Here is a 23,140-nt window from a genome sequence, read left to right as displayed (position 1 = left end):
ACCAGGCTTTGTATGGGTACTAATTTGACCTGTTTTACAAATAAAATATGTGAAATATGAGCCTTTGAAAGTTATTTTGCACATTAAGAGTTTTTTGGTTTAACATACACTTTTTGATATTTTAAACCAATATTTTTAGGATTTAAATCTCTCCTCTTTTATTGTTGTAAGAATTGAATTCTAAAAAAAAAAAGATGCTTTGCACAAAAATGGACAGATGTTCAACCCATGAATTTTTTTTTTTGATAGTATTTAACTTTAGCACAAGCCCATATTTGTAGACTTTTCTACCCAAATTGAATTATATCACTTGATTCATTAAATTTTTTAAATATGTCACATAGCATTTAGAGTATACTCTAAATCGAGTATGCTTAGATTGAGTTGTCACATAAAATGTTGGAAGAACATTTCTCTAAATCGATTCCAATGAAAACTTTGTCATTTTGTAGCTACCCATCAAAAAATAGTTTTAAATTTTTTTTAGTTGTGCTATTTTTGGAAAATAATTAAAGCCATTATATAATATATTATTCTCAAATAATCTAAACCATCTATTTTATGATTTTTTGTGAGCAAGGAGAAACCTTAAAATTATTTGTTGAAAAATGTATGATTGTATTTAAAGGAAAGTGATATTTTAAAAAACTGTACATAAGCAAATAAGTGAAAAATACTATTAAAAAAAAAAAACTGGTGTCAAACAAGTGCATTGGGTGCATGGGTTAATGAACTAAGTTATTATGGTAATATAATGGTGGAATGCTTAAAATTTATAATTTAAATATCGTATCATATTAGAGAAAATTTTTGATTTAATTTAAGGATGAAATATCTTGGTACAAATTAGTGTCAACATCTTGTTTCAAAGTTAGTGCTTAATTTAACACATTACATGTATGTGTGTCTATATATATATATGTATATATTAAATTAGATTCATAAAATCTTATTCCGAAGAAATTTGTACATGCATGATATGGAGGCCCAGTCCATTGTACGAGCGTGATATAGAAACCCGGCCCATCCGTTTCAATATACCAAGAACCCTGACCCAATTATAGGTAGTAGGCCACACCGATCTAGAAATCTACTACATATCGGGGACATGAATGTTTGGCAATAGTAGTGCCTTGGGGGAAATTGTGCGCCGAGAACCAATTGGTAGCGGGTGCATTCAAGATAGTAAGTGGGTCCCATATGGTCAAGTATAGATCCCAGAAGGGCCTCACCCGCCTAAAAAGCTTCCCTATCATCATAATGATCCCACTAAGGGAAGTTTATAAATAGGGGCCGAAGGAGTGAGAAAGGGGGTTGGAAAAATTCAGGGTGATACACACGAAAGAAAATAGTGAGGAATAAGTTGAGAGGAGTAACTCACCATCAAATAGGGGACCCCTCGGGGGATACACAAAAATGGGTAGGAGGATACAAGCTGGACCATAAACTCTTTCGTTTGGGACGCTAGATTGGCCTCAGGAGGTCTTCCCATTGTAGGAATTTCATCACCCACTACATACAAGTATATTGGGGGCCTGACCTTAGTCCTAGCCAGTCACATTGGGTAACAAGGCCTGCATAATATTATTCTTCCATATTAAAAAAAAATGACAAAAATACGTATTGTGGGGAATGAATTGAGTACAAGAGGCCCATGGGCCCAAAGGCTGTAAGAATAAGAATAAGAAAAGGGAAGCAATAGGTCTAGCCTAAGAGAGTTGCAGAAGGAACAATCCAAGCACCGAGGGAGGGGAAAGCAAAGGGACCTTTAGGGGTAATAAGGTCTGGTCGACTAAAGGATCCCTCTTTCTTTAGGCATATGGCTGAGGAGAATCTTATTCTCGGCCCGTGATTCAGAATATTATCTAATTGAGGGACAATTAAGAAGTACTTGAAAACAAAGAAATACAGTTGACGAACTAGGGAAGGTCATGCCTAAAAACCCAACAACTTTCACATTTGCATTAAATGATTGTACTTATCATTTAGATTGCACTTATCATTCAGATTGCATTTTACACCAAATGACCCATCAAAATAGTGTCCTCCACCCACTTACATCCTCAAAAGAAGGGAGGATACCTCTACTGGGATAAGTATCATTTTTCTCATTCCCCCATCACACAAATGATTGGAGAGAGAAAATTCAACTAGTATAAGAGCATCCACATCAGTGGATGCATAGTCTTCTAAAATACAAAAATCCTTTCATTTTACACATTTTGGCAAAAAGAAAAACCCACATCAGTGGGTGCAAAATTGTGTATTTATACATAATTGTTATAGTAACCGTGCATATGTGCATGCTTATTGTAGCTTGTGTATTTGATATTTTATTTTATTTTTTCTCTCTCCTACCTCTGACTCTCATCTCAACTCTCTTTTTCTCATTTCATCACAGCTCTCTCTTTCTCTCATCTCAACTCTGCACTGCAAGGCCGATTAGCCTTTCCGATCCAACAATCCGATCAGCCTCTTCGATCATCTCAACTTGCTGTTGAACTCGTCGGAGGCATAGCACGCACATGAAAACGACCAGTTTACTCGGCGGACCATGATCTGGCGATCCAAGGCCTTGATGGTTCCAAATCCGGCAAGTTCTAGCCAGAGCTCCGCTACCTTCTTGCTGTTCGGATCTATGGCTTTTAGGTTTTGATCCATTTTTTATTATTTGTTTGATTAGTGGGTTTTGAGATTTCATATGGCTGGATTGGATGGGTTGATGATGGTGGTTGCTTGATGATGGTGGTTGATGATGATGGTTGTGTGGTTGTGTTGGGTCTGTGAGAAAGATGATAGTGTTAAAGAAATAAATATTTTATTTGAATAAATGTGTATAAGAGACAAATTGATGTGGGTTTTTTGTAAAAATGAGAGTGTAAAATAGAAAAAGTAGGTTTTAGATGTGTAAAATGAAAATTTTTTTGCATCAACTGATGCAGTTGCTCTAAATAGAAATATTAGAAAGAGAAAAAAGCCTAAAGTGTAAATCCTAATGAATCTTCATTAGCCAGGCCAAAGAGAGTATAAGGATCTTTGCACAATCTTATTAGTCTTTAATTTAATCTTTTGTGTGGTTCTTACATTGTGAATTCCCCCTCTTACAACTTAGAAATTAGTTGTAACAATCATTTTACTTTTCTTTCATATTTTGACTCATATACATATGATTTTGTTTTGGTTGAAACAATCTGAAAGCCATAAAGCATAGCAGGGTCAAAAAAACCTAATATTCTAACTGATATGTTTTAAGTGGTCAAATGTATTGAATTATTGACTGATGGTAAATCTTTTGGCCGGTTTGGTAAGCAAAAATATTTGATGCTCAAAAACCTCGATTTGAGTCTTTTCTTGTAGTTGAAAGCCACAGATGTTAGCTTGATCACGTTGACAACGGCTTTTGCTCTCGATATTGATGAAAAGTTACATTTCGTATAGCAGGATATCAGTGAAAGTTTTTGTAGTCCCACACCGAAGAAGGGGAGAAGCGGGGAGCAAAGGTGGAGATATAAAACAAGAACTGTGACTCTAAACAACTCATACCTTTCTCAGCCTTTTGGCTAAGATCAAGTGTAGTATCTGTTCTTATCAGTTTAATATATGATATGTGGCCCACCGGGTAACACGATATTAAATTTATTTCTTGAGGGGGAAGGCCCACCACAGTAGCTTGCTATTGAGGTCCTCAAGCGTCGCCCATGTGTTGCACTACTGCATGGGCCTGGCGCACCCCACCAAGTCTAACTCAAAGTTTGTTCTTTTCTTGGTGTTTTATGGAACATTTTAGGGGGAATCTAAAGTTGGGCAATGGAAAATAAGAACAAAAATCCTCATCACTACCAAATATAAATATATAATATATATTTGTGTCGAATACATCATTCATTATTAGTTATTTATGAATGACATGATGTATGGCTGGGTACCTGGGTACAATAATAGTATGACAAGACTAATAATGGTTGGGCCAGGACAAGACTAAAAGCGAAGTCAAACCTAAATTGATTTTAGAAACCTTAAATAATGTGTAAAAAAAATAAATATGAGGGAAAATTATCAAAAGATGTTGAGGTTTGACAAAGTGTTAGTGTACACTAACACGCTAGCATATGTTTAATGGAAAACTAGAAACCACAAATTACCCTCCATAGTAACGATTTGAAATTTGTAAGCAAATAATGGACTGTAAAACAAGTAATTAATAGTCAGTTGGCCAAAAGAAAGGCCATTCAACACTTGATATTGCATTCCTTATCATTTATCCATTTTCATACAAAAATGGTTCTAGCAGGGCTCACGATGGCGTAGTGATCCAATAGAAGGATTTGGAAATGGGTTTAATGGTAGTTTAGATTGTGTATTTCAGCTAAGATAAGGGTCACCAAATCTCCCACAAGCCAACCCGCTAGCCCACCAGGCTAATTTATGGCCCAATCCAATATTGTTGAGGGTCGTGCATAGCTCAGAAACCTAATGGGGCTGGCCATGATTTTTTTTTTTCCGCCCATGATCATCCACTGGGCGGGCATATTAGCCTAACCCGTAATAAAAAAAATTTAACAAAATAATTGGGGTGAGGGGGTTGAACCCGAGGTATGAGAGTAATAGTTTAAGATTACAAACCTAACCACTAGGACAACCTATTTGACTAAACCTGCTAAAAACAAAATAGACATTGCCTATGGGTTTGGATTTTCCCTTGTAGCCCAGTCTGGCTATTCATTGGTTAGAGACTCAATTGGTTTGGCCCACTAAGCCCATGGATCAAGTAAAAAGGGATGGGATGATCTGCCCAACCTATTGATGACCCTTTTTATCCTTGGTTTATTAGAGACAGTGGGAGTTTGGGTATAAATTTGTGCTTGAATGTTGAGAAAAATTCTACAACTATTTGTTTGTTTGTTTTTGTTTTTTGAGCCATGTAATCTTTGTTAGTAATTAGAGCATCTCCAACATGCTCCTTTTAGACAAAACTACTAAGACAAGGGTTTATTTGGTATATTATCAAAATTCATATATCAATTGGTGAGAAAAAAGTTAAGGGGATCCCAGTGAAAGTGTGCAGCAATATTAATGTTCAAGAGGGTATTACTGCAATGTACCTAATTTAAAATTTAGAGTTTATATTTAAGCCACCACAAATTATAGGAGAATTATATAATTTACCAAAGTATTTAATAAAAGATAACCATGTAGTACAATGTTTTATGTGTATTATATAGATAACCAAAGTATTGTGTAGGTGTATATATTTTTGTGCGAACATATATGTTTTATGTGTATTATATATATATATTTATACTTAAGTATTATCCATTCTAAACTTAGATTCCTTCAATTTCAATTCATTACTTCACTTGGGGTCACATATAATATGGTCTTTCTTTTTTTTGTTTGATAAATACGATATAATTTTAACTTATGGAGTTCGTTTCATGATAATTGATTTTTATTATCAAACTAAGATATCAATAAGTTTTAAGTGTAGATGATATTCAAACTTCAAATTTCTTATTTGACAATAATAAACTTTATCAATTGAACTAATTGGAATCTACTAATATAATAGTTTCCTAAATATACACACAAGTGTGGGTAGCCTAATCTCCCGGTCTTACCAACAATGGAGCTACATATAAATGACCCCTTATAAGTTAAAATTGTTTAAATATTATATTAAGATATATAATAAATTTATTTAATTATGTCTTGACATTAAAAAAAAAAAACGCGCACACAAAAAAGAGAGGATAATACAAAAATACACTGTAATTTCCACCAAAAGCTATAGCAAAAGGCAACAAGATTTAAAATTTTAGGCTAAACAAATTATGTCCCCCAAAATTGAATGTTGGCGTAAAAGATTCAAAAAGATAAAATAATCATCTAGGCCATTCCTATGGTCAGTGGTCTCTCCCAAAAGATAAATGCATAGAACCCATTTTAACTAATTTCTGGTGTTACTAGTATAAACTTATTAGTCGGCTTGGTTACCAAAAAAAAAAAAGCTTATTTGTCAACTTTTTCTATTTTTTCAATATTCAAATTACTTGATTTGTTTTAAAAAAATTGTAAGTTTGGCACTTCAACTCTTTGGATTTTTGGATCTAACGTTAACAGTCTGAAATTTTGGGATTTAGATGTTGTTCTAGTATTATCTAGATTACACCTAAATGATTCATTTGGTATTTTTTTGCTTTTTTTAATTTATTTAAATCTTTACATGGAAACATGTTAGTTAGAAAGATATGGAAGTTCTGAACTTTATTTTTACGTGGCAAAACATAACTAAGTTTTTTTTTTAGCTAAAAGAATGAATATATATATATATTTTTTGATAATCAGCTAAAAGAATATTGGGCATGTAATAAAACAATAAAAATGATCTTTATTTGATTTACAGATGATGAGAAAGCGAACTATAATATTTGACTTTTGCAATTATGAATATTGTTCAAATTAGGTTTCACAATATAATGAAAGAAGGTTTTTATATTTTTTAATGGGATAGTGCTGCAAAACCGGGTGACAAATTCTTTTCTTCCATAATTCTTGAAGTTTAGGACCCATCTATGGACTTAATCTTAATTTTAATTTTTTTAAAGAATCAAATACGATGAACCTTTATTTTTTTGCTAAACCAAATACGATGAACCTAATTAATCTGGATGACTTATACCCTTTTTTTTCTTCTCTTTTTTTTTTTGAGAATGTATGTTCACGACATTTTAAATATGCATATGGTTTTCGTTGGATGTTCAATTATTAACTATTAAGAGCTAAGTGGACATCATTATCAAAAAGATCTAATTGGAGTCATTGGACATCGAAAAAGAAGAAGCGCTAATTGAATGAATCTGGCAAGTGGCATAGGCTGCGTATATAGCTCAACCATTGTTCCTTTAACGCCATGGATATCAGGCTTGTGGTTGCGATGTCAAAGACAATCATTACGTTAAATTCGTAAATTACAATGTCATTTTGAGGTCCATTTTTTTACACAGAGGAGATAATATTAATTACACCCATTCAGGTACTAGTTGCATAAAATCAACATCCACTATCATTTCATTTGCCTATCTTTCAAAACGTCATTGAAAATGTTACTATTTTTGTAAAGAAGTTGAAAATTGTTTTAATTAACACACACAATTGAGAAAGTTTAGTCAACTTGGAGTTAAAAATTGGGCAGTTGAAGATAGCGTCAAGGTCGCAAGCTCCACATGACTTCAAAGAATAGGAAATTTCAGGCATGTGGCATCAGACGAATTGGTCCGTTAACTCAACTGCAGACATGGTTCTCTCTTGCTGTCAAATCTCATTGTTTCATGATCATCTAGGAAAATACCTCATTGACAATTCAACAAAGACGGCACTCATAAGGATCTCGTTGTCTTAGAAAAAAAGAAGATGCGCCTTCTGATCGACCTGAACAACATATACGGATCCCCTCAACCCCTTTTTTCATTACGAATGGAAAAATACTATAAATTAACCACCGTCGAATTTCCTCTTTCATAATTTAGATATGTAAAATACTACAAATTACCGTCCACTTTTCTCTTTCATCCTTTGGATACATAAAGAAATTTTTTTTAAAAGAAATGAAATGAATATTATCAGTATAAATTTATATGATTAGTGTAATAAATTTGTAAATTTACATAATAGTACACTTATTGATATGGGTTACTTTTAGGTAAAAATGTGTAAAATTTATGCATTTTTCTATTATACACTAATAGATGTGAGTACTCTTAGTCCCCTAAATTTTAAAGAGCTCATTTTTTATCTTTAAATTTTGTAAATAGTTTTAAAAAAAAAAATTTAAAGGCAAAAATAAGGATCAAAAAAGAATTTTTTTAGTTCAATAGTTTAGGAATGATTTAAAAAAAAATATATACAAGGACAGAAAGTAAAATATTTTCAATAGTTTAGAGATAAAAGTTAAATTTTTAAATAGTTTAGGTATGAATTTTTTTTTTAAAAAAAATTTAAGACGATAGAAAGTAAAATATTTTTAATAGTTTAGGAATGAAAGACGATTTTTCATAAGTTTAGGGGTGAAAAACAATTTTTTTTTTTTAGTTTAGGAATGAAAAAAAAAAATTAAATACAGTTTAGAAATCAAAATAGTATTTTACCAAAATTAAAATTAGGCATAAAGATCACATTGTCAACGAGAAGTAGGTTGGTATCAACATTGGTCAATTTTGAAATAGAAGTAGACAAATTAATAACAGTTATTACAAGCAGACAATCATAGTCAATAAAATGCACAGCCTGATCTCTAACTAAATTCACATTCATCCAAGGAGCTCATCCATAATAGTTAGCAAAAAACATTGAAATTTTTATCAGTGGCCCCGATCCTTCAACCAAACTTTTCCAACGTCTCTCCAATGTGGATCTTTTCTTTTGGGCCACACCCTAAGTAGGTTGCATAAAGGTTAACATGGATGACAGTTCCTTAGGTAACCTTGGACTGACAGAAGTGAAGATCTTTTGAGGGATTTCCATGGGAATAGGAATTGATTGTGGGGGTTTTGTGATGTAATCAAGTCAAATATGATGACCGGAGGGGAATCCCCAAGATGATCAAAACTCATTGCTTTATACCCATGTTCGCTTTTTAGGCAAATACTTTCGATTAGGCTTCTATTTTGAGTTTAATCAATTTTTCTATTTATGGTAATTAACATTTTTGTTATAATTTTAAATTTAAGAGTCATAATAAGGTTTTTTATATTCTAACTTTGTTTCAACAATGATATTTTCTAGAAAATGAGTTATTTTCTATAAAGTATTTTCTAGAAAAATATCTCATTTTCCAATGTTTGGTAGCAACTTTAAATGAGTTGAAAAACAACCTCTTAACTTTCTTTATTTAGCTGGTTGTGAGATAAAGTTGTTTTCCAAAAGAATTTAATGGAAAACAATCTCTAAAAATAAGCCATACTTTTTATGTTGACCAAAGATAGTTTTCCTTTTACTCATCTTTTTTTATGCTACCAAACACTAGAAAATAAGGAAAACTATCTTTACACAATATTTTCCATTGAAACAAACAGAGCGTAAGAGGTTTCTTAGAGTCCACAAGATTTGATTTCATAATTTTCTCAAAATTTTCTATTAAAGATTTTCTAGGGTTTTCTAATTGTCCAATGAGTTCTTTAGAGCTTGTTTGGATTACATTGATTTTATTTTGAGTGATATCACTCAGTTTTCATTATTGAGTTTCCAAAATGCGTGAGTCACACAAAAAATCTTGTGTTTGGCTTGGTTTTGAGTACTTGTTCCATCACTCAAAACTAAAAAAATTTGAGTTTGAGTGATGGAATTTGGAAACAACATTTGAGTGTTTTCAAAAACTGAGACTGATTTTCAGTGGGTGGGGTCCACAGTTTTGGCAAAAAGTTGAGTTATTAGAATGTGATATGTAACTAAGTTTTTAAACCAAACAAGTGTTTTGCATTTTTTGAGTGAAGGTGAGGTTTGAGTTAAGAGTTATCAGTTTTGGATTTGAGTTAAGAGTTTTGAAAACTGAGTTATGAAAATTGAGTTATTTCTAAACCAAACGAGCCCTTAGTATTTATATTGTGTTTTTAGGCTACTTGAATTCTCAAAATTTAATTAATGATGTTAAATATTAGTATTGATACATCATGTTGAATATACTAGTATGGATGCGGAAGCAAAAACATAAAGTATACCTAACGGCCTACATCCACGGAGGAAACCCTAAAGGGCTACATCAATAATATATTAGAGTGTAGTACAAATCCTTTGTTACAATGAACCATAACATGTGTATATATAGTAGACTAAACCCTAAACTAATAGACTTCTAGTACAAGTAGGAAACTTGGCTTGCACACAAAGTAGAATTAGGCTTGGACTTATGCTAGTGAGCTGATATATCTCTAACAAATGAAATTTCAAAGAGATTTCTGTTTTTCTTTTTGGTGGATTCTAAGAATTCTTCTTATTAATTTAATAGTTATATATTTTCTTGAAATATATGTAAATATTTCTTGTGACTTTTTGTCTGTCATTTCATCATTCGGTTAGGGAATACAAAATTATTGCTAGTTTAATGGTAGGGTTATGAGCTGCTCGTCAAGGGCTAATATTGGGTAATTCTATATTTCAAACGTCATTTTTATTAGTAATTCTATATTTCAAACGTCATTTTTATTAGTAGATTCTTCCGTTGGAGGGTTATCGATAAACCCTCGGAGGTTTTTTTTTTTGTTAGGATTTTTTTTTATAACCATATTGACGTGTATTTTATATTTTTATACTTTATTTACATTCCATATTGGTTGCGTATTGATGCTAATCACATATCCATCCAAATCATAATTGGTTAAATAATCAAATCAGACTAATTTGATTAAAAGTAATCAACACCGGTCTAAAACGGTAAAACCCCTCTCTCTCTCTGTTTAAAATATCAATTTTTTTTGAAGTGAGTAAACTAACACCATATAAATATTCTTGATTTAATATTCTCTTTTGAACTTCCTAATTTTTTTTTTGAAAAGTTGAACTTCCTAATTTTATATTCTTTTATTATTGATAGTTTCTTAACATTATGATCAATTAGATAGATTCTTTCATATAAGATTACACAAAACTTAATACGAAAATTGTTATAGAATAAAAAATGTGAATAAAAATGAGACATTTGTATTGTCTTTTAAAATCTTATAATTTTTTTCTTATTTATTTATGAGACTAATTTTGCTTCTTTAAAAATTTGAATCTTTTCAACATTAGAATTTAATAGATCTAATACAAATTTTTGGAGGAACAAGAAAAAGAGTAATTATTTTTCTTAAGAGAAAGATTCATTTTTTCAAAATTTTGGACACATCTGGACTGTATAATTAATATAGTCTTCAACTCCACATAATTAATATAGCTTTCTATTTAGGGTAAAATAAAAGAAAGACCTGAGTCACTGAGTCAATGCAGGGAAGTCTCCAGTCTCCTGCTACCCCCAAAAAAACAATGGCTGTATTATGACATTAACTATTAACTTGTGCCCAAAGACCACGTCGCTGACTTAACTGTAGCATTGTCTCTACTGCTACTGCCAAAAAGAGAAGGCTCCACCGTACAAAACGACTGCATATTCTAAAATGATGGTTTTGTCAAATTTAAATAGGTGAGGTGAATTGGTGATGTTATAATATGTTACGTTCCCTTGAGGTTACGTTATTGCAATGTGCCTATCGCCAACATGTTCCTATACATCTTGTTTTTGGCTGCGGCGTCTTCAAGAATTTTCACATATAAAAATATGAAATTTTACAATTTATATTTCTACGAATTTTTATATTTCGAATTTTTTACATGGTAATTTATTATCAGTATATAGCTATACTCATCCATACATGATAATTTTTATATGGCTGTACTCATCCATACATGAAATTCAGTAGCTTTACCTTTTTTTAATCACTAACTTTATAACAAAATAAACATGATAACAATAGTATACACATACATATAACAAACTCTTTGTATTTCTTAGGTATTAAATCATATAAAGTTATACATGTACACATTCACAACAACAACAACAACAACAACAACAACAAGAACACATACAATCAATATATGACACACACATTCACACATATATAATATAATTTTATAATAAAGAGTGAGAAAAAATATTCACAGTTCATAGATACTCACTCTATACTCTTAAAGTTAGAAATACCAAGATAGTTTTTTATTTTTTATTTTATTTTGAGTAAATAGTAATATTTATTAGAATACATACAAAAATAGCAATATTAGTATTTTAAATCGGGTTTATAATACATTACATAATCAGAGTACAATTACAAAAATACCTAACATTTGTAGTTGTAGATAGAAAAGAGAGATGAGATTTATAAAAATAAGACAATAGATTAGATTAGAGAGAGATATGTGATCTTAGTTGTTGTTTGGTTTTAGGATGGGTTAATTTGTGTTGTTGTTTGGTTTTGTGCTAGGCTGATATGTGATAATAGCATGCAAAAATATTTTAAAGGTAAATATTATATATATATATATATATATATATATATATATATATATATATATATATATATATATATATTAAGGGGATTCATTTGAACCACTAGAGCAACATGCATAGCCTTCCTTGCTTGTTGAGTAGATAAAGTCTATAAACACACAAAATTTGATAAATTTTTTTACAACTGATTTAGCATATTGTCAATGATAAATAAGAAAATAATATTAGCGGTAAGCTTAGATGAGAACTAACAAAAACTTATTGATTTAATTGTTATGACTAATATTGTGAAATCTTTTATATATGTCACATTTGTTTGTGTGAGTATTAACGTGGCAATCATCATATTACGTGTAAAGCAATTGCATCAAACGTGAATACATGATATTTATGAATTGACCAAGCTTAATATATAAGATGTACCCAAATAGTTTTATCATTCGTTTTGATTTTGATGGATATCGGTTTAAAAGAGTTAACCCTCAATTGTACGATTATTTAATAGTCACTAATCACTGTCATCACCTTTTATGCATTAATCACACATTGTGAAAAGTTTTATGCAGAGAGGGTTACTTAACATTCAAGACTTTCTAGTGTGAATGGAGGAAACCCCATCACAAGTTTTTCATGTACTTTAGGCTGATTTAGCCGGTTTATTTCAATGAATTTATAGATTTTCCCCTCAAAAAAAGAAAAAAGAAAAAAAGAAAAACAGAGAGGGTTACTTAAATTCAAACAAACCTGATTCTCAAAAAAAGAAAAAAAAAAGTACAAACAAACCTTTGATAATTCCTTTCATATTTCATATTATAACTTCTGATATATATATATATATATATATATATATATATATATATATATATATATATATTAATAGACAAAACTCAAAAAATGTTTAATTAGAATTTGAAATTAGTATTCAATTTTGTGTCATGTGTTTAAATTTATGTAGAGACCACATTGTAATTATCCACTTAAGTTTGTGCCATATGTCTACTTAAGTTTTTAAATATTTGTACCAAGTGAGTTAATGAATGCAAAATACTAAGAATCTATTATTAATGAACTATAAAATATAAAATAAACAAAAATTAATCACATGTATTTAATAAAAATCACTACACAACAAAGATTACCACGCATTCTATCTTATTAAAAATTAGAGAAAAAAATGATCATAAGTAATATTAAATTTGAGTAAAAATTTTCATATGTGGCTAATTACGTTTACTTTTTTTAAAAAAAATTTGACTAATTATTTATATTTTTATGATAAAAATTGTGTTTAATTTAAAATATATTCATAAGTATACATGAGTTACATGCTATTTTTTTTAATATGCAAATTCTTGTATATACATTAAAAGGAAAGTATGCAAAATGGCATACAATTGATAAGAATATTCATTGTGTTTATATAAGAATATTTATTTAAACTAATCAAATTACAAATGACTATTTTCAATATATATAATCATAAGCTTATATAATCTATGGGAGAGTCGAGGGCCGAGGAGCCCAATCCAAGGACGAATTTGTCCAATCCAAGTGAAGAAAGATAGGCAAACTCAAAGGGTTGCGCCTACTAGAGGAGAGCAAGAGAGCCAAAGGATGATTGACACCTCTTTGAAGCTCAAGGATAAGGGAAATGATAGCAACGGGAGGAAACGAGACCTACAAGGGAGGTAGGAGGAAGCAACCTGAAGAAGACACCTTCCACCTCCGCATTTGATACTTTGCACCAACCTAACTAGTTGCATTAATGAGGAAATGACCCATAAATAGCAACATTACAGCTAACAACTCTCTCTACCACCTTCGAAAGGGTCCTGAAGGGACAAGTCTCTTAAGGAATCACCTAACTAGTACATGTGGAGGGCTGGGATGCTAAGGAAGGGACTATAAAAGAAAGGAAACCCCCCAAAAAAAAGGGATAAATAGTTTCCAAGAAAAAAGAAACAAGTGAGAAAATTAAGGATTACCTTCTAAAGGGACATGAGCTTAACTTATTAATAAGAGATTTATCCTTGGACTCGCCCGAGGAGAGTATTATTTGCAATTGTTGTTCTAAATACACTATTTTAAGTGGGCTTGAGCTTTTATTTTTAGTGCCCCTACATAATCCACACACACACACACACGCACATATATATATTAATTGGCAAAACTCAAATAAAGTTCAATTAAATTTGAAATTAGAGTCCAATTTTGCTCCATGTGTCGAAATTTATGTGACAACCACATTATAATTATTTACTTAAGTTTGTGCTATGTGTCTATTTAAGTTTTTTAATATTTGTGTCAAGTGAGTTAATGCGTGCAAAATATTAAGAATCTACTATTAATGAACTATATATAAAAAAATTTAATCACATATATTTAATAAAAATCACCACACAACCAAGTTTACCATACATTCTATCTTATTAAAAATTAGAAAAAAAAATGATCATAAGTAGTATTAAATTTAGATAAGAATTTTAATATGCGACTAATTACATTTACTTTTTTATAAAAAAGACTAATTATTTATATTTTTATGATAAAAGTTGTGTTTAATTTTAAATATATTCATATGTATACGTGTGTTACATGTTATTTTTTTTTTATACGCAAATCCTTCTATATACATTACATGGAAAGTATGCAAAATGGCGTACAATTGATAAGACTATTTATTTAAGGATATTTATTGTGCTTATATAAGAATAATTATTTAAACTAGTCAAATTACAAATGACTCTTTTCAATATATATAATCATAAGTTAATAAAATCCAAACACACACACACACACACACACATATATATATATATATATATATATTAATAGGCAAAACTTAGAGAAAGTTCAAATAGATTTGAAATTAAAATCCAAATTTGTGCCATGTATCGAAATTTATGTAGGGACCACATCATAACTATCTACTTAAGTTTGTGTCATGTGTCTATTTAAATTTTTAAATATTTGTACCAAGTGAGCTAATGAGTTCAAAATATTAAGAATCTACTATTAATGAATTATAAAATAAAAAAATAAAAAATCACATATATTTAATAAAAATCACCACACAACAAAGATTACCATACATTCTATCTTATTAAAAATTAGAAAAAAATATGATCATAGGTAGTATTAAATTTGGGTAAGAATTTTAATATGTGACTAATCACGTTTACTTTAAAAAAAAAAATTATTTGACTAATTATTTATATTTTTATGATAAAAATTGTTTAATTTCGAATATATCCATACATATACATGTGTTACATGCTATTTTTCTTAATATGCAAATTCTTGTATATACATTACATGGAAAGTATGCAAAATGACATACAATTGATAAGAATATTTATTTAAGAATGTTTATTGTGTTTATATAATTATATTTATTTAAACTAATCAAATTAAAAAAAACTCTTTTCAATATATACAATCACTAGTGTTTTATTAGTCTTGAGAACCCAACCTTGTTCTATTATTTAGAATGCGTATCTCTAATATTAATTAATATGTTAAACCATTTTTTTTTTTGAAAAATCTTTTATAATATATGAATGATATCAATGTTGCATAATCTAACCGGATATAAATATATACACCCACAATAACAAATATAATAATATATACAATTTGCATATTACCATAGCTTTTTTACTTATAAAATAATATTTCTTATAGATAATCTTACCTTGCAATTAATATTTTTCTTCTACCAATTATATTTGTGGGTGGAAGCACCCTCGCCCAAGCATGCCCGAGGAGTAATTGGACTCAATTTACCGTCAAAACTAGGCCCAACCTAGCTAAGATGATGTGCTCATACTAGCTCGACAACTCGAGGAGTATTTTTTCACCCGTGGAGGCCCCATAAAGTGCACCTCATGGGAACGAGGAGGAAGAGAGATAGATAACCATAGAAAGGCATGGTGACAAGTGCAGGCAGAGGAAACTTCCAAGTAAAGCAACCATCACCTCTACATTAAATACACCACAACAACCCAGCTTGCCGCATTAATGATCGAATGACCCCCTGAGCAGTATCAAGCATAACTTGTACCCTAGTCTACCATCACCAGCCATGTAAGGATGGGACAGGTATCAAGGAGAAGATTATTAGCAGCCCTCCAAGTGGAAGGCTGAGATGTAAATCGAAGGGCTATAAAAGGGGGAAGATCCTACATGAACAAGGATTAGAGAAAAAAAAGCAAGAAAGAGGTTTAGGATAGAAATTATAGCTCAAAGTTGTATAAAAAAGATCCTCGGCTTGGTCGAGGAGGAAGATAGATAAGAACTTTGTTTTCATTTAGTTCTCATTATTGTTAACCAAGTCCTGGACTCAAATTTTCTCTTTAATCACCAAGTTGGTAATCCTAGGAACCAAAGTGTTGACCTGCACATCCATCTTTAAGAAATTAATTGTATTAGGATCAAAATCCAACCCAAGCTTGCTACCGAAGGGCCCATCTCGGCTTTTTGCTCCCTACAATATTTATTAGGAGATCAATGGTAATGCTAACAATTAGACATGGTAAAATGGGCTGAAATTTGCTGACCTAACTTGAACTCTCCCGTTTTGGCCCAATCCGAACTCCATTTTTTTGCATGAATTAAATATGGGCCAACCCATGGCCCAATCGTTTTTATTTTGTGGGCCAACCCGACCTAACCCGTGGCCCACCCGTTTTTTTTTTACCTAAAAAATATTTAAAAACTACATGGCAGGGTGTGCTAGACTACTCCTAGGTGCATAACATTATCATAAAAGGCATAATGAACTTGTGTGTTGTGCCCCTATTTATTAACAAAAAAAAGAGTCAAATGAAAGGGAAAAAAATACAGAAGAAAAGCTAACTCCTAAAGCATCTACTGTTTAGTGTCTACACAAACTACACTACTAAGTAAGCAACACTAACTACTAACTAGTACGCTCTATTTCTAGTTGTAACATTTATTAACTAAGACTACTAAATGCTAAGTAAGTTCTACTTCAAAGACTACTAACTATTACTAACAACATGTCCAATTTTGTCTAGCTAATATAGTAATATCTATCTAAATAGCACAAACCCGGCCACAAAGTGACAAAACAGTAAAAAAAAAAAAAAAATTAAAAGAATTCAATAGTGACCGATCAAAAGTCAAAACAAAAAAAATCTCAATTGGACTTATATTTAGAAGAGCTTAGACTTAGCAAAAGGCAAAATCCAAAGTTGTAAGTTCTCTCTTGGTGGAAAGAACATTATAATCAGTTTCCGAAAGCTCTCTTTAATGGCACGAGATCCCATGAGCATTCCAGTAACTATTGTTGCATTTGAATCAAGTTCATTGGAAAAAAATTTCTTACTTCATATTGATAACATCTTTTGCCTGAGAATGTGAAGGTACATTGTGCACTAAAAATTTGGCATTTATATATTTTTTAATGTGAAAAATATGGGCAAACTTGACCCGACTTGACCTAACCATTTGCCATGTATAGGGTCAACACGACCCGAAACCTATATATATATATATATATATATATATATATATATATATATATATATTTTTTTTTTCTTCTAAAAGATATTTAGACTACATGCGAAGGTGCTAGGTGCATAGAGATAAAGACACAAAGCACTGCACTAACACTATAGCCATTTAGTAGCCACGTCTACACTACTAAACGTCTAACACTAATTTAAATGCTCCCTTTGTCCCAGTTTGTTTGTTCTCTATTTCATTTTGGGATGTTTTAAAATATTGTCCTGTTTCTAAAAATAAAAGTTATTAATTCACTAATGTTACTATTATACCCCTACTTTATTTTCAAAAATATTTGAAAAGAAAACTAACAAATATTTAAATAAATCAATTTAATTGGGGCACCGTCTTAGTTGCCTCATTAAGAATAATTATGTTTTTTTTAAAAAGTTGATAAATTTATTTAAGGGTAATTTTGGAAACTTATATATTTTTTTAAGGCAAATAAGATAATAAATGATGTTTTTTTAAAAAGTTTGACGTTTCAAACAGGGCAAACAAATTGGAACGGAGGGAGTGCTAAGTAGTAGAGGAAAGAAATACTATTCAAACCTGCATGCAACCCGGTTGGCCTGTCCCATTTAATATGGCTCGTTTTTTAACCCAGCTTGTTTGACTTGCAACCCGATCAACCTGACTCAAATCCGACTTGACTTGACCATTTGCCATGGCTGTTAATAGTTAAGATACTTCTTTCATGTTTTTATTTTTATTATAAACTTTTTTTTTTTTTGGTGTTAAAATGTAAGGAAATGTAAACCTACTCATCTTCTTTAACATACTCGTACAATGTTTGGAAGTTTATAAAATACGAAATGGAATGAAAAGGGATGCGATTTTATATTCTCTAAGGGTTTATAAAAGAAGGAAAATTGAAAAAAATTTCTTGTTTATTAAATATGCATGAAATTATTATTAATAAATTATCGATTTGCCTCAATTACATGATCCGCAAGATTAGTTTTATATATATACCGCAATTCAACAATTCACAAAATAATAGAAAATAAGAAATATAAATAAACAAACATATGAGTTGGCGTAGAAATGGAGAACAAATGAACAATTTATTCAAAGGAAAAACTACTATGCCGTAATTTGCCCCAAGTAAGGCAAACAAACTAAAAAAAGAGTTTCTAAACTACTTGCAAAAAAGAGTTTTTGGCTTATTCTAAATCCACTAACTTAGAGCATTTACACCCAGCATGCCATATGTCATATGTTGATCCATTTTACTTAAAAGCACCAAAAAAAAAAAAAAAAAACCATTACCTAGTATTGTAATTGTAATTTTTTTTAATAATTGTGTTAAAGTAGCATTTTATCTACAATTGTGTAACAGTAGCATCTTATTTAGAATTTTTGGCTTACGTTGCATTACGTCACATAATTTCTTCCCCTTCTCAAATTGTACCTCATTTACATATCAGTTTTTTTTTGGTTGAGAATTAAGTTACCTCACATCTTTTATGTTTTAATGTGAACCACAAGTTGAGCGTGATCATGAAATAAAGCCATTTAAAATAAGAGATTCATTTGTTTAAAGTATGAAATTTGACACCGTGGGCACAAGCAAGGAAATCTGGAACAAAAATTAAAACTCCAAAGGTAAAAAGCATTTGTAATAGATTAAAGTTTGTAGATTCTTGGTGCGTTGATTCAGTTGGGAAATCTGGTGGTCTTGCTCTTTTTTGGAGAATGGGTGTGGAGTTAGAAGTGGTTTTCTCTGATAAGAATATGATAGTTGCTTTGGTGTATTCGGACCCCCCTGAAGCCCCTTGGCTTCTTTTTGCCATCTATGGTCCGTACCAGAGGTCTAAAAAGAAGAATTTTTGGGTTTTGCTTGACAGCATGGTGGCTGCCTTTTCAGGCCTCTGGGTTGTGATTGGGGATTTTAATTGCATAAAGCGGGCTAGGGAAAAATGTGGTGGAGAATAGTTGCAGAGTGCCCAAATAATTGCCTCAGCGATTTCATGATGAATTCGAGTGCCATTGATTTAGGATTCATTGGCCCTTCCTTCACATGGTCATATAGAAGAGAAGGTTTGGCCAACATAAGAGAAAGACTGGATCAGTGTTTATGTGATCAAGGTCGGCAGACCTTATTCCCCAAGGCAGGGGTTAGACATCTCTGTAACTCTAATTCGAACCATAATCCGATTATGCTGGATACCAATTTGGAAACTGAGAGGGGCTCTCGACCTTTCTGGTTTGAAGCAATGTGGACCAAAGAAGAAGAGAGCAAAATGGTGGTGGAAAATACCTGGCAAACTAGGGTGGAAGGTTCCCATGGTTTTAGGCTAGCAAAAAAACTATCAGTAACTAGTGGTGAGTTAGTGAGGTGGAACAAAAACTCCTTTGGGAATACAAAGGAAAAAATTAAAGACCTCTAAGACAAGCTATTGAAGATTCAACAAGCAGCGCCCACAAAAGAGAACTTGAACCTTGAAGCATCTTTAAATTTAGAGCTTGATGAATGGCTAGCCAGGGAAGAATTGCGATTACGGCAAACTTCTAGAGAGCTGTGGGTTAAGGAAGGAGATTGCAATTCTAGATTCTTCGACCTTTCAACCATCATTAGAAGGAGAATGAACTACATTTCGGAAATCAAGCTGGAAAACGAGTCTTGGATCAGAGATCGGGAGGATATTCATAGATATTTTTTGGATAATACCTTGTGTAACTGACCAAGATAATTTGAAGCTTTGTAGAGTCCCCTTTAGAGATGAGATTAAAAAGGTAGTGTTTGGAATGAAGGCTCTTAAAGCCTCGGGGCCAGATGGCTTCCTAGTGCTCTTCTATGAGCACTACTAGGATATAGTTGGTGATCAACTAGTGTTTGCTGTCCAGGGCTTTTTCTGCAATGGCTGGCTATTGAAGGAATTCAACAAGACCTTTATCTTCCCTATTCCCAAAAAGAAAGGTGCGCACAATTTTAACCATTTTCGCCTTATCAGTCTTTGAAATGTGTGCTATCAAAATTTATTGTAAATAGACTGAGACCTTTGCTAAATAATGATAGATCTAGCTTAAGTGGCCTTTGTGCTGAATAGGTGGATAAATGAGAATGTGGTACTAGCCCATGAGATTGTGCATACTTTCAAACATACGGGGAAGAAAAAAGGTTACCTTGGTATCAAATTAGATTTCCAAAAAGCTTACAATAAAATGGAATGGAGTTTCTTGATAGCAGTTCTTAAAGCCTTTGGGTTTAGCAGCAATTTTACCAAGCTCATCCACCAATGCTTATCGTCAGTAGAGTTTATCTTGTTGTTAAATGGAGCCCAATGTCCAAGCTTCTTCCATTCTTGGGGTCTTAGACAGGGCGATCCTTTATCGCCTTATCTCTTCATCCTTGGAGGTGAGGTGCTCTTGAGGCTCTTAAACAGGGAAGTATCTCAAAAAAGGCTTTCGGGAGTTAAAGTTTCAAGCACTGCCTTGCCCATCTCCAAGCTATGCAACACGGATGACATTATTTTGTTCTGTAAAGCTAAATCTACCAAGATTGCCATCCTTAAAGCTTGCTTGGAGAAATTTTGCTCTTGGTCGAGTCAGCTTATTAGCGTGGAGAATCAATACATTGCCTCAAAACTTGTTGTTTCCCTTCTAAAGGGGTAATTCCCAGTTCATTAGTTAGGTTAAGCATACTTGGGGAATCAATATGTTGCCTCAAAACTCCACCTATCTTGGGGTCCTCCTCTTTCTTTCCAAGAGCAGAATTAAAGGTTTCAAATTCATTAAAGAGAAGCTGGATAACAAGCTGTGTGGCTGGAAAAGCAAAAATTTATCTTGGTCAAGTAGAGCTACTCTCATCAAATCAATTGCTCAATCAATTTTGGTCTATGCCATGTCTGCCATTTTGCTCCCTAAAGGCTTGTGTGACCAACTTGATGCTTCAATTCGTAGATTTTGGTGGAATCCAAACTCAAAATCAAGTCCATATTGGACTCCGATGTCATGGTCGTCTTTATGTTGACCCAAAAGGAGGGAAGTTTGGGTTTTAGAAACTTCTGGGACTTCAACCAAGCTCTCATCTCTAAATTTGGCTGGTGGATTGTTTCAGGAAAGGATTGCCTCGGTGGATTGTTTCAGGAAAGGATTGCCTCTGTGTTTAGGTGTTGAAAGAAAAATACAAGGTTCAAAATAATTGGCTTTCCCTCTCCTTCTAGGGTAAAGCTTCGCCTTTTTGGAAAAGTTTAATGGGCATTAGACATCTTGTAGCTAAGGCAGCTTATTTTCAAGTTGGGAATGGTGCTTCAATTCGAATCTGGTTTGATCCTTGGATTCTCAACCTCCCAGGCTTTATTCCTTCCCCTAAAGAGGGCGCTAACTCAGATTTGGCCTTGGTGGTTTTGCAACTATTAATGCCAGAGCAAAGGAATTGGGACATGGCCAAATTAATTTTTTTTTTTTGAAGAACTAGTGGTTGAGCTATTTCTAAGCATTCCTATCCCTGTTTTCCAAAAGGAAGATTGTTGGGTTTGGATAGTTTCAAACTCCGGATTGTTCTCTGTTAGATCTGCTTATTGGCTCTCAAGAATGGTATCTCCTCCCTCCAATATTGATGCTGTTAGAGGTCAGATTTGGAAGAAAAAATACATGAATTTTTCAAGATGCTTCTTTGGAAAATTGCCGCTAACTTGCTGCCCTCTAAATAGATAATTAGCAGATTTAATGAGAGTATGGATTTATGCTGCCCTCTTTGCAGTTTGGCTGTAGAGACAACCTTGCATCTATTCACGGTATGTCTCTTTTCTAAATCATTATGGTTCCAAAGCTAGTGGGGGTTGAGAATGGATGTTTTAAACTTTGATTCCCCTTCGGAGTTTGTTAGGTTCCTTTTATCTCCGAATTTTGCGAATAATTTGTGCCTAGCCAAAGAAAGGACTTTTTGTTATTTGGTGCCATCCTCTGTGATGTTATTTGGAAGCAAAGAAACTGTTCCATGTTTGAGAACATGGACATAAATTTGGAAGGAGTTGCAGCCAGAATTTTTAGCCTTTTTGTTGAGCATAAAAGTGCTAGACCCCCCCCCCCCCCCTTGTTAGACCTTAAGTTTCTGTATCAGCCTTGGGTTGGAGTTCTCCACCGAGGCATGGCTTAAAAATAAATGTAGATGTTGCAGTTGATCCAAGATTCTCTTTCATTGCTGCGGTCACAAGAGATTGGAAAGGGAAAGTGGTATTTGTTGGTTCAAGGAAAGTGAACACCACCATCCTTCTTCAAGCTGAAGCGAAAGCAATGAGATGGGTGCTCTCTTTAGTTCTGGACTTGAGGTGTGATTCTGTCTCAGTGGAAACAGATTCTCAAGTTGTGGCCAATCTCATTTCGAACACAATAGTGCCTCCCCTTTGGAGAATCAAGGTTCTATGCTCTGATTTGAAGTCCTTTTTGTCTAGTTATAGTAATGTAGTTGTTAGTTGGGTGCCTAGGATCTATAATGAGGCTGCCCACATTTTAGCCAAGTGGTCTTTATTTTGCAAGTTTTATGGCTCTTTTGATGTTAGCTTTAGCCCGGACTGTTTCTCCTTTGTTGTGTTGAGAGAGTCCAGTGGTTTGGTGTAGTTTGTT

At 32.3% G+C, this 23,140-nt stretch overlaps 1 protein-coding gene and 1 non-coding gene across 2 annotated transcripts; both read left to right on the top strand.

Moving 5' to 3' along the window:
• The first annotated feature begins 3,539 nt into the window (after positions 1 to 3,539).
• On the top strand, positions 3,540 to 3,735 carry LOC142622969 (U2 spliceosomal RNA). Its single transcript, XR_012842004.1, has one exon. It is a non-coding gene; the product is annotated as a U2 spliceosomal RNA (small nuclear RNA).
• Positions 3,736 to 19,491: 15,756 nt separating this feature from the next.
• LOC142619660 (uncharacterized) lies at positions 19,492 to 20,256 on the top strand. The gene is made up of 2 exons (XM_075792906.1): positions 19,492 to 19,897; positions 19,991 to 20,256. The coding sequence occupies exons 1-2, from the start codon at positions 19,492 to 19,494 to the stop codon at positions 20,254 to 20,256; spliced, it is 672 nt and encodes a 223-aa protein (XP_075649021.1).
• The last annotated feature ends 2,884 nt before the right edge of the window (positions 20,257 to 23,140 follow it).

This window comes from Castanea sativa, chromosome 1, assembly GCF_040712315.1.
Source record: "Castanea sativa cultivar Marrone di Chiusa Pesio chromosome 1, ASM4071231v1".
In the NCBI taxonomy this organism is placed as follows: Eukaryota; Viridiplantae; Streptophyta; class Magnoliopsida; order Fagales; family Fagaceae; genus Castanea; species Castanea sativa.
Note: the sequence above shows the minus strand (reverse complement) of the source record. Positions and strands in the feature narration are given on the sequence as shown.

What these genes read in the sequence shown, in the direction of transcription:
- LOC142619660 (XM_075792906.1), top strand. Translation starts at nt 19,492, where the DNA reads ATGTGGTGGAGAATAGTTGCAGAGTGCCCAAATAATTGCCTCAGCGAT. An exon ending in AAAACTATCAGTAACTAGTG is followed by an intron (nt 19,898 to 19,990) that starts GTGAGTTAGTGA and finishes TTCAACAAGCAG; the next exon opens with CGCCCACAAAAGAGAACTTG.